Raw genomic sequence first — 13,736 nt, 5'->3', positions numbered from 1 at the left:
TGCTTCTTTTTCCTTTTCTTTCTTTCTTTCTTTCTTGCTTTCTAGTTTCTTCAAGTTCATTGTTACTGTACAAAAAAAAAAAAAAACTTTCTCTTCGAAGAATACTGTGGAGAACTAGTGTGTGTGTGTGTGTGTGTACATGTACGTGTTGGTGGAGAGGTTGTTTTTCTTACGAATCGAATCATCGAAAATGTGTTGGCTATTGTTGAGGGGTGGGAAGGAAGGAGGAACGAAGAAGTGGAGAACGAGAGGAGGAGAGAAGGAGCACGGGAGAGTAAAAAAAAAAAATATATAAATAAATGCAAATTGCAACCAGTGGAGCGTTCCAATAGGATGGATCGATAGATAGATCAATCGATCACTCAGATAGATAGATAGATAGATAAATAGACAGATTGGTAGGTAAGTAGATAGGTAGGTAGGTAGGTAGGTAGGTAGACACCATCATACATAAATCGAAGTCAAGGGTATGAAAGCCATGTAAGAAGTACTTGTAGTTTTTTTTTTAATAGTACGCAACAGCAATGCCAAAATAAAATTTTATATATATATATATATATATATATATATATATATATATATATATATATATATATATATATATGTATATAATAGTAATAATAATAATGATAAAAATAATAGGAGCAGGACAAATCCATTGTTTAATCATAGTAATAGTGGTGGTGGTGGTCATTGTAATAACACTTTCGATCCAAGTTCACATGGAAAAGGACAAAGATACAATGGATATCTGTGGTATATGCACCCAACTGAATGTGTATGTGTGTACTTGTGCGTGTATGTGTATGTTGGTAAGCATGCATGTATGTGTATATAATATATGTGCGTATTTGTATTTGCTTTGTATAATTTGTTTTTCTTTTTCCAGTGGGGGCAGAGCAGGGGAAAGGGGAGAGGGTCTATTATTTGAAATCTTTCGTCGTTTTGTTTGCTGTTTGTTGTTATTATAATTATCATCATTATCATCGTCATCATCATCATTATTATTATTATTATTATCCTTATTATTATTATTATTATCATCGTCGTTATCGTTAATCAGAATCCCATTCGTTTTCGTCGGAAAATGCTTCTTCTTCACTATCACTAGCTTCAAGAACTTTCCTCCGGATTTCTATTGCTCGATCCATGATCGCTTGAACATCGAACCTGCCTCCCTGTGGTTGTCGTTTCTGTTGTTCTTGTTTTTTACGGTCTTCAACACGGCGTAATTTCTTGTACCCTGTAGAAAAAAAAAGAAAAACAGCAAACAATTACTCTGCAATGAGATTTAACAGACAATACAAGACTCCCAAAGGTTACCATATTTGAAGACATAAAAGACACACGAATATATAAGATGCACCCCAATTCCAGCAGCACATATTAAAGTAAAGTAGCTTAATGCAAGCCCAACATCGCATATGGGATCTAGGTTGAAATTTTCCTGGGACTCCCCACTCCACCCCAAAAAGTGCAACCTGTGCCATTGAATATGGAAACCAGAAGAAAAGGGAAATTAGAAAAATGGTGTTATTTTATACAACACTCAATGTGAAGAAATTAGAGAAACGGAAACTGAAACTAGGTAGCAGTGGCTGAGTTGTGCGATGAATGCTGATCTTTGTTGCTGGTGGATCAACTGATTCTGCAGACCCATGTTCAAAGGAATTCTTGACAAGACCATTTCATCTCTCCCTGCAATCATTTGATGTATCAACTAGACTATCACATGTTGTCATACACCACTTGTTACAATGTGCTTCTTCGCATTGTTGGAGCTTTCAAATGATACCATTCCACTAAGTGACCAAAGGCATATCCGGCTGTCACTTGCACTTAAGTATCTTGCTTTCACAGAAAAAGAAAAGAAAAGAAAGAAAGAAAGAAAGAACTTACATTCGCCAAGTCTGATCTCTTCGAGGAGTGCACTGCGATCTTGTCCAGTGGCTGGCTTCAGGATGTCTTCTACTTTGCCGGCCGAACCAAGAGAAGTTGTGGTTAATGAACTTGTGGTGGATGAAATGGACACAGCATCTGGTTGCATAACAACAGATAAATTCGAAGTTTGAGCCCCACCAACCGGCAGCAGAGGGGGTGGTGGTGGTGGTGGCGGAGGAGGAGGTGGTGGCGGGTGGCGGCGGAGGAGGGGTCGGTGCCATCGGGACTGAGCTGAGCGTTTCAATGGGGGGTGGGGGAGACGGGGGCGGCGGCATTGAATCCAAGCTGACCGGTGTGCCGGAGGAATGGGTGCTAGGTGGCGACGGGGGTAGGGGAAACTCCACGCTGTCGGGAGTCCGGTTTTGATTCCCGTAGGGCGGGTGACGGCTTGGCGAGTCACTGCTTCGTGCCGGTGAACCACTGTTGATATCCGTGTAATTCTGTGTCTTCGAGGAGACGTGCTTAGGAGTCGTGTCAGGACTTCCTGGGTAGCTGTCGGACAGCTCATCGAGTTGATCAGGTGGGAGAGGCGGTGGAGGAAGACTCTCTCTCACAATTGGACTGTTCCTTATTGGATCGTGCTTCGGTGTACCCGGCATTGAAGGAGGATCAGGGGGCGGCCTGGATGGTCTAGCACTGTTCAGGTTCTGAGCACGTGCAGTGGATCTTCCATGGTGCCCCACAGCATGAGAAGGAGACATTTGATTGCCTTGCATATATTGTACATTGTTTCGATTTGGAAGCCCTGCTGAGTGTTCAGGAGTCAGGTTCTCTCCTCCGGGAGTGTGATTCACCATCGAATACGGTCCATTCATCTGACTAGCATAACCATTCGGAATGACATCAGGGTTGGTCATATCGTACAGCATTTCTGGGATTCCCATACTACCAGTCGGAGTCGAAGCTATCTCAAGGCTATCGGGGCGCTGTTGATACGGCTGTTGTGGGTGGCCTTGGTGTGGCTGCCCTCTGCGATGATGGCCTTTACCTTGGACAGGGCCATGAATATTAGGAGTTTGATAATCACTAAATTCTACACCTAGAGCCATTTTCTGATACTCGTCTTTCTTGGTTTTTACAGGGCGAATATGCCGGGCTTCTTGTATTTTGGGACGCTGAAAATAAATTCAAAAAACATAGAAATAAGTTTCTTCATATATGAAATTGGGAAATTAACAATTTAAACGACAATAACATACAAAAGTAAAAATTGAAAATCTTAAGTATTCATTCACATAGAATATATAAAACAAGATCAACCGTGAACCTGCTTTTTCAAATGTTCAGTAACAGCTGAAAGAAAACAATAAAACATTTTCTTTTCCACTCTTCTTTCTCTTTAATAATAATAATAATAATTCAAAAAGAAGAATTAGCATTAAGATTTGCACTTAAACTTTCTATTGTTACATTATTTGATTTGTAATTGTAAGTTTATTTCAGAGAAGTGAATGAAATTTTAAAACTGGACGTAGTAGCTTTTTCTTTTTCTTCCTTTAAAATGGTTCAGGTATTTGAAAGGAATGGATTTACTGTGGATTCTAACAGTTATAATATAGCAGCAGCAAAAACATAGATGAAATCAACTGAAGAAAAAAATAATAATAATAATAAAAAGAACTGGCTATGGTAGTTGTGGGTTTAACTAGTAATATAATGACTTGAGGATAGGGAAAACAACAAACAAACACACACACACACACACACACATACAAACAAACATTTATAACAGGAAAATTTGTAAAAACAAACAAAATTGGTCTTATTTTTGTATTCAGTTAAGATATTTTGTGTTTTAATGGCTTTAAAAGAACAGGACAGATATAAAACAAAAAAACTGCTTCTCCCAACATGTATTCACCAAATTGAAACACTGAATACGTATATGGTCACAAATTAACAAACACAGCAACCAAGACTCAATAACAAGTCGATGACAACATTATGTTCTTAACTTTAATAATGTGTGCTGTGTGTGTGTGCGCGTATACACACACAAACCCCCATCCAATAGAAATAACATTTACTAGTGTGACAAGTTATTTCATTACATTATCTAGGTTTATCTTGCTTTCCTACCATATAATGCAAGGCATTTATGTTTGCAGCAAAGTTCTTTTGCATTGCTTACCAATTTCTTAGCATCCATTTTCACACACAATCTTTCATCTTGTATTTATCATAAAACTTTAAAGATAAACCGAAGGCATACCCAGCTGTCACTCGATAACATGTACCTTGCTTTCACTAATTGTTTAAGGCACCTGTGTAATCACAAGCAGACAGGCACCCTCTTGAGCCCTGCAGCGCTGAACCTGCGCCCATCCAATACTCATTTACAACTGAGTAGACTGGAGCAATGTGAACGGAAGCTCTTGTTTGAGGGATACACACAAAGTGAAGTCCAGTCCAAGAATTGAACACCCAACCTTATGGACGTGAAATTAAACACATTAAGCTTTCACAGGTATACACACAGAGAAAGCTTGCACTCGTTTGGAGTTTGATGTGGCCTAGGCAGCACTGGCATAATACATATCAGTTTCTTTCTTTCCTGCTGATAAAGGGTTTATGAACAGATGTTTCGGCATCATTTTTGCTTTCTTGACTATTTCTTCTGTGTATGATGTCCTGTAATTCCTGTTGTTTTTTATTTTGTCAATGCAGTATGCTTATGTTGATAAGTGTTATGGCTGGTCATTTCTGATGTCCGTTAAGGGCTGGTATATTCCATTGGTACATGAATCTGGTATTTGGAATATAATCCAACAAGCTGACAACCTGCTGAATATTGTGTTCATTCATATAACATCAAAATGTTGAGTTGATATTTAAATTCAAATTTGTCTACTACAAGTGGTTTCGGGGCAGGTTAATAAAAGACTAATGGTGACCTTGTGCAGGTTTGTATCAAAAGGGTCAATATAGTAACCAAGAGTGTTAAAATGCTTGATTTGAATGTTGACCAAATTATATGTCAAGCACCTGTTCATCTGTATACAGCTTTCCCTGAAATATGAGTCAACCCAAACAGGACTATTACTCAATAGTAATGTAGTAACTGAGTCTATTACTCACTTAAGTGTAGCAGGAAAGAGATCTTTGCTTAATATAACATGGTTTAGGAAATTAGCCAGAATCTAACACAAGACAAAATAATATGTTGCTTTGAGGAATAATCCATGAGCATTTTTTCAAGTTCAAAAATGCATGCAGAAATAAAATGCATTGTCAAAATGTCTTATGTTATTCGAAAGAGAATTTTCTGCCCTACAAGAGAATGCTTTGATTTTTGCATATTTTCAGATCATTAAAATGGAATGTCAAGTGGACAAAACTGAGCATTTTCGACACCATTTGCTTTTTGCATTTAATCGAGGTGTTAAGCCTGCTGAAGCTGCTAGTGAGATTTGTGCTGTGTATAGAGGAGCAATGCCTCAAAGTACCACCTGACGTTGGTTTCCACGCTTCAAAAATGGGTATTCTGACCTCAAGGACAGATCACACAAAAATCAATAAAATTAAAAAATCAAAATACACTATCTTGCAGAGCAAAAAATTCTTTTTCGAATAACATAAAACATTTTGCCAATGTATTCTATTTCTACATGCATTTTTAAATTTGAAAGAAAAAAAAAACCCTCATGAATTATTCCTCAACCCAATATATGTAGGCTGACAGAACATATAAAGCTTCATTTATTGCATGACATGCAACACACACATACATACATAGTGCAATACTGAAAAAGAGACACATTCGTCAAGACATTAGTTTCAGTCAATTTTATAATTAATAAGAATTCCACTTAATAATTCAATTTATGCATAATTTAAATTCTTTTTCTTCAAATATTAATTTATTCCTCTTCTGCTGAATTTTAAGACTACAAGAAGTAATCTTTACAGATCAACTCAATACCCTCTAATTTGTTGGAGGAAGTAGTTGAAAAGCAAATCGAGACATTATAAGTCTTACCTATAAATATGACAAAATTAACATACAGGTAGGTGCCCTAACTTACTTGAAAGAGAACTGAGACAACACAATATATTTGTGCTTGGTATGAAATCAGGTAACTATTTAGTGTAGGAGTGTCTTTCTGGTTCAGAAAACAAACAAAAGCATCGGTCATAATGTTTTGATGATGTGATGACTGTAAGTTACCAAGACCAATGATTATGGATTGCAAGGCCTAACATTTAGAGGAAGTGTGGAAGTTGTCATTTTGTGAAAAGACATGATCCAATGCAGTAGTTAAGCATTAAGACTGCAAGAAACTCTAACTGTAGGTTCTCTAGCTGAAACAGCTTTTATAGCCAGCACCTGTTGGAAAACATTAACATCACAACATCTTTGATATATCACCTATAAATTTTAGGCAGAATAAAGACAAGATAAACTCTTTGAGAAACTGACACTAACAGCCACCAAGAAGCCTGGAGCCAGTTCTATGGGAACCTATTTGAATGAAACCCTCTTTCATTAAATAATAAAATTGTAATTTTGGCACAAAGCCAGAAATTTTGAGGGGAGGGGCAAATTGATTACAGCAACCCCAGTACTTCTCTTGTACTTTATTTCATCAACCTAAAACGATGAAAGGCAGTGTTGACCTGGGCAGGATTTGAACTCAGAATGTAAAGTGCGGCAAGAAATGCTACTAAGCATTGTTTCCCCACATGCCAACTTTTCTTCTAACTTGCCTCCTTAACAGTAATTAGTCAACATTAATTTGAAAGAATCGCTTTACATTCTACTGATACTTGTGTAATTTTAATAATTGCTCAAACTTCAAAAAAAAAAAAAAGAAGTTAGGACTTAAGATAATATTTCACTAAAATTTTATGTAAAACAAACAAACAAGAGTAGTACTCGAAAAATATTCTCAGTTCTCTATTTAAAATTTGAGAGATTCTTACAAGTGTGAGGCATGGGGTGGAGGTGAGGAGATGAGTACAAAAAAAAAAACAATAACTAAAACACAGTTGAGGAAATATATCAGCTTTCAAGAAAAAGCCATGCAACAAACGGCTGACATTGGCGTTATATACTCTTGATTCTTTCACAGCCTGTGAGCTGTGGCCATGCTGAAGCAGTTACCAGGATTACACTTGGATCTATTTTTTGCTTATGAACAATGCCTATAAACTATTGCTGTTCTAGAAACTAAGACATACTCAAACATTAGACTAGACATTATCTAACCAACACCACAGCCAGATTACAAAGAGAAATAAGAGACAAGTTGATACTTACCCATAAATAACATTGTGTGCACGTGTGTGTGCGTGCGCGCAATTATGTGCATGTGTGTGTGTGTGTGTGTGTGTGTTGAATCTAATTGATTAGTTATTTCCTTTAATCAAGTTTAAGTCACACAAAAACAAATCATTCTAAGTAAACACACAAATTAGCACATCCAAATAAATAAGAGGGGGAGGGGGGAAACAAGGTGAGAATTCATGATAAAAGGGGAGATAATGTTTATTTGTTTTTGTTTTTTTTTTTCAATATCAAAAAAACCAACATCAAAACTAGAAAACTACACAGCAAAATAAAATTTAAAAAAAAACAAACTAAAAAAAACTAAATGATGATAATAATGGCGGCTGTTAGTGGACACGAAATAAAAATAAAATAAAAGGCACTCTTGGCTGTATTTATTTTTAAAAAATCATGCAATCAAAACAATGGCAATCAATAAATATTAGCAGAGATCTGAATTGAAGACAAAAACTGAAGACATCAACAGAAAAAAAAAAAAATAAAAAAATAAACACTCTGAAGAAAAATATACAAACAAGCAGTAGCAGCAGCAACAACAACAACGAAAACAACAACTATAGCTTGAAAACTGATGTTTATGAATTTTGAATTATTTAAAGACAAGAATAGCAGATTTCAGACACTATATAAACCATATCGACTAAATATAACAAGATCACATATTTGATAAAAATATATAAAAAAAATAAAAGAACCTTAAAAACACTTCAATTATCTTAGTCATGTAATCATCATCATCATCGTTTAACGTCCGCTTTCCATGCTGGCATGGGTTGGACGATTTGACTGAGGACTGGTGATATATATATATACTATATATATATACACACATATATATATATCTTTATATCTTGCTTTTTGTGAACAAGGTTATTGGTTATAGATTTCAAACCCATCAATCATTGGCTCACTGCATTTAGGATGGTGAGAACGACAAGGAAGTGTCTGAGCAACTCGGGTGGAACAAAAATACTAGAGGTACTTTTTCTTGACCAGACAGGTTTGCCAGTAATTTGTTCACACACACACACACACACGACAACAGTCTTCCATACAGTATCCATCTACCATACATCACTCACAAGACGTTATCAGCCATCTGATTGTGAAGTGGGGACACACAGCCCTTTAGCTCAGTCCACTTTGTTGAAAGCATTCAGAGCAGGGCTTTATCCTGAGGATAACTACACACTTTCCTCCTCATCACCGACCTCGGCCATTGGCCTTCCCACCTTGACTAAGCAATAAACACCCCCCCCCCCTCTAAGCATACTGTAGCAACTGCAAACTTTTTAAAGCTATCATGTCAATACATAATGGTAAAATATCTTCGACAATAATGACGCTACACAAACATATCTCAATAAAATATAATCTACAGACACTAGAAATAAAAGATATTCACAGACAACACCATAAAAAGAAAATATGACCCACAACAGCTCAGACGATATCTAAAGATATAGCCATAAAGTGTGATATAATACAATAGCTCTAAATATATTCAAAAGTTATCTAGCTGTATTTCCATAAAATAGAACCCAACAAATATATCCATAAACTTTGACCTACTTGCTGTAATAATGATAATAATAATAATAATGATAATAATAATAATGATAATAATAATAATGATAATAATAATAATGATAATAATAATAATGATAATAATAATAATAATGATAATAATAATAATAATGATAATAATAATGATAATAATAATAATAATAATGATAATACAGATATACATAGCTGCACACACCCACACAAGTTTTATTTTCTATTGAAAACTGTGCATCAAGAAGTTATCGTCAAGTTTTACAAATGTCTTTTTGAGGTAGAAATGTTGGCAGTTATGATATGTGAACGTTGAATAGCCAATGGCTTGGATATGGAGAGAGATGACCTGGTAAATACTACAACCATGTGCAGGCTTCAGAAATTTATTGTATGTGTCATTAGTGTGGGGGGGGGGGGTCAGACTTCTAGCCAAAGCAGTAACAGTTTGTATATTCTTATTGCAACTGAGCTGTGACCACTGGGTGGGACAATGATTATGGTGGTGGGGGAGACTAAAACATGTTTACCTAGTTGTAAATAGTTACTATGAACACATGTAACCGACTGTGTCCAAGGAGCATACCTCCAACAACCACCTCTAACATCATTGATTACAATGTGAAACAGGAGTAGCGCATTGGCTTAGGATGGAGTGGACACTTTCCATACCCGGGTTTGCTACAGTCGAAGGGATAATTTTTTTGCCTAATAAAGGAGGTGGTCAGTAAGGCTACTACTGTACAGCATGGCCCAAACCCACAGTATCCCATGGAGTAGGGAACAGAACAAATTGTAAGTGCATAAACACTTGTGAGAGGGCAATGTATTTGACCTGATAAAAAAAAAAAAAATTTTTGATTTTTTAATTCATGAAGTATACAACTAATATTGAATTACAGATTTATCTTAAATTAGAATTCACTAAACAATGCACAACAGATATTTAAACTGATGTTCTGCTAATCATAAGAATATTGGAGCCATTAGTTTTACTCAGACAAAATTAACTCAGGATTTGGCTGTTTGCTTTTCCTCATCCAACTTATCATTTTCCTTTTGTTTTACAACTATTTCTTTGTGCTAACATGGTTGGGTGATTTTGGCAAAAATTCATACATTTAAATATTGTTAGTTCAGCACCTGGAGCCAGCCAGACAAATTGAAACAGAGGAGTTGGTTTAATAGTTTTTTAAGCAATCAACTCTAATTATTCTCTACTTCTGAAGCAATAAGGCACTGATGGTGTAAATGATTATTAATGAAACCAGCTGTCAAATGTAATTACCCATAATACCACAGATCTCTCATCCAAACAGTTTTTAAAGTAATCAGTGTTGTTGCAAAATAGTTTACCTTAAGTATTTTGCACTATTTCTCTCTAAGGTATTTACTAGTCGTTGATTAATTTCAACAAAGATATACAGACATGACTAACCAAATAGCGTATTAAGACCAACCTATGATAATATTCTTCATTCTATATATGCTTAGATTTATTATTTTTATTAGCAATACTACCATTTACATGCCCTATTGCTACTTTATTAGATATCTTCTTTTGAATAGTTTGACAGGATCTGGTGAGTTACAGGGCCCCGCAGTGAACTCCAGTGTATGCTTTGGCATTGTTTCTAAAGCTGGATGCTCTTCCCAACACCACCCAAGTGTGTACTGAGTGTTTTTTTTTCTTTTTCTTTTCTTTTTTCTGCTTTCATAGCTACAAAGTTCCAATAACTGACATATTGGTGACCAACTTTTACTGATTAACCAGCCACATGTATGTAGGTTTGGATATCTAAGAAGAAAATTTAGTGAAGAAGAGGTGCTGACAGGTGGGTTACTCATGAAAGCAAATTTGACTACAATGATGAGAATAGTCACAGCAACCATAGTTGAAATAAAATTATTTTGTATTACAAGAGACTACACAGTAAATGTTTCTTATCATCATCATCATCATCATTATTATTATTATCATTATTATTCTCCATCTTTCTAAATCGACTCTAAATGCACATGTACACAGATACAAACACAAAAGAAGAAAAAAACTACTAGAATATGTAATCACAGATGAAAGATGCAAGAATAAGACAGAATAAATAGAACAGTTAAATAATAAAAAACAGCAATGTCTTAGAAATACAGATGTTACGAAAACATAAGACATTTTTTTTTTCTCCATTTCATAAAGTAACGGTTTCCAGGAAAAGCTTTCTGCATCAAAACAATATACAGTGAATCCAGAGACTTCACCATGACATAAAAGAAGCATATTAATAATAATGATAATAATAATAATAATGATAATAAATAAAGACATAAAATGTTGACATTGAGAGTACTTCTGTATGTTTTTCTTTCTCTTTTTCTTTTTTATAACACATTTACAAAGTCCATAGATGACTTTGGTTGCAAGAAAAACACAAAAACAACAAAAGAAAAAAAACCCACATGGTTGCTAGTTATAGACTAAACTGATTACCATGAAGAATGCGTGCACACAAACAAACACGCAGCTGCACAAACAAATGCACACACGCACACACACACACGCACACACACATACGCACGCACGCACACAAATCAAGAAATAGCAGTCATATGTACATCAAGAAGCATGCAAACTCTTGATCAATAAGCAGTGTTATATAACACACATGCATAGAATTTGCTACAACATCCAAAGCTGATGTAAAACAACACCACATATATGTATGTATATATATGTACATACATACATACATGTGTGTGTGTGTGTGTTTATGTTATGTGTGTGCAAATGGTGTATATATAGGTGCATGTGTGTGTGTGTGTGTGTGCATATATATATATATATATATATATATATATATATATATATCGACGACGATATATATATAGATAGATAGATATAAATATATACATATAAAATAAATGTATGTATATATATATATATATATATATATATATATATATATATATATATAGGTGTGTGGGTGACAATGTATATGTATGTTAAAGCAAGAGCAGTTTTGGAAAAAAAAAATTTGGAAGAAAACTATACAGAGTTTAAAGAGAGAGACAAAGAGAGAAAAAAAAAACACGAAGCAATGCATTTTGCCAATAAGTGAAAGAAAGGAAGAAGGGAATAAACAATATAGATAAGATCTAAGCATACCACGTTATCCTGACAGGAGGAGGCCAAGAGGAGAGAAAGGAAAAATGAAGATTAAAAAATAAGTCTTTCCTTTTTTTTTTTTTTGGTACAAAGAAGTTAATTTATTTTCAAAAATTCTCAAACATGACAACTAAAACACAAACACTCATCGATATATATATATATATATATGTATATATATATACATACACACATACTTACATATGCACATAGCAAACACAAGTACATACAGATGAGAAAAATGCACAGGAAAACACAATCACACGTATATATAAGTGAAGACACGCATTTTTTCGAAATATTTCAGATGAAATTTTAAGAAATTTGAAAAAACAAAATTCACAAAATTCAAACAAACAGGAGGAAGAAAAAAAAAAAAGAGAAAGAGACAAAAAAAAGTATACAAAAAAAAACACAAAAGAGAAAAAACATGGCTACAAGACAAGACATCAAATGGCTTCAAAAGAATTCATATTGCTCTTTTTGACATGAGACTAGGTATTAAAATATATGTAAATAAAATATACACAAGCTGATACAAATATACATATATATATATGTATAAAGGAGTTTCCTTGTTGTAGATTGAAATGGCAATTCATCAAACAAGATACACAAAAGACGAGGAAGGAAGGGATAAAAAAAAAAAAGAAACAAAATGCACACTGAAAACAAACCTGAGCTGTGATCACCTATAACAGCAACAAAATCATGAAATTAAGTGGATATATAGATGTATACATGAATGTATATAGACATATACTATATATTTTACATACCCCTACACACACACATAGTATATATTGTATACTCTTAAACAGAGAACTTGTAACTAAAACGGTTTTTTTTTTGTTTTTTGTCTTTCACACGTGTAATTAGTTTCACAAATGCTTTAAATTACAAATTTCTATATATGATTAATGTACAATGTGCTGTATGCTGTACATTTAATGTCTAAAAATCACATAGGGAATTGTTTATCAGCCATTTGGATGATGGTGATACAGTACGGCTGACTGGACACTGAACTTGTTTTAGCGACAGTACTTTTTAACACGGGAGGCACACACACTAACACACAAATGTGCAGAAATATATAGAGAGAGAGAGACCTTAGAATTTATTAATTGGACACTATTGACAAACACTTTCTCTCTCCTCATGCACATAAAGAGAATATGCTCACACACAAAGAGGGAAAGAAAGGGGGTGAGTAAGAACAACAACAGGTCAGTGTTGAACTGGTACCGAAACCGACTGTGCCAAAATGTCTTGGAGGGGGGGGTAGAAAAGGACTGTATTAAGAGTACAGGCGTGCACTAGTACACACATGGGTACTCATATGTAAACGTTTTTTGAAGTCAAGACTCCCCTTTATAACCACTCAGAATTTTGCATCAAGCCTTATGAAGATGGCTGAACCGTGTTGATAAGTAGTAATGTGAAACTGAATAGTAGAATAAAGAAACCACAAGTTAATGTAAATATAATAAACTCCACTTGAAATATTATGTAATTCTCTCTCTAATTATGTAACGGTGTGTGTGGATTTTAATGGCCACTTGGCTTTGTTTACTCATATTCAAGCTTCTTCCAAATTAACTCTTCACTCTCAGTAACTCGAATTACTACAGTTCCTCTGCACGCATAGACTACACAACTGCATCTGTATACAGCTATGTGCACACATGTACTCGTATACCAACATCCAGCTTCTTCAAAGCAAACACAGACACACACACACATTTATGTAAAATAAAAGCATGCAACATAATGAGCTTCAGT

General features: G+C 34.8%; 1 protein-coding gene across 1 annotated transcript in view; it reads right to left on the bottom strand.

The window, feature by feature from the left end:
• Positions 1–870: 870 nt before the first annotated feature.
• LOC106870025 (uncharacterized) overlaps positions 871–13,736 on the bottom strand; it is a 112,454-nt gene continuing 99,588 nt past the window's right edge. Inside the window, 3 exon segments of the mRNA XM_089365676.1 lie at positions 871–1,243; positions 1,900–2,149; positions 2,151–3,056. Of these exon segments, the coding sequence (XP_089221802.1) occupies positions 1,056–1,243; positions 1,900–2,149; positions 2,151–3,056 (1,344 nt within the window). The 3' untranslated portion in view covers positions 871–1,055.

This window comes from Octopus bimaculoides, chromosome 18 (assembly GCF_046866305.1).
Source record: "Octopus bimaculoides isolate indiv1 chromosome 18, ASM4686630v1, whole genome shotgun sequence".
Classification (NCBI taxonomy): domain Eukaryota; kingdom Metazoa; phylum Mollusca; class Cephalopoda; order Octopoda; family Octopodidae; genus Octopus; species Octopus bimaculoides.
The sequence above is the reverse complement of the archived record's forward strand: the minus strand, read 5'-3'. Positions and strand labels throughout refer to the sequence as shown.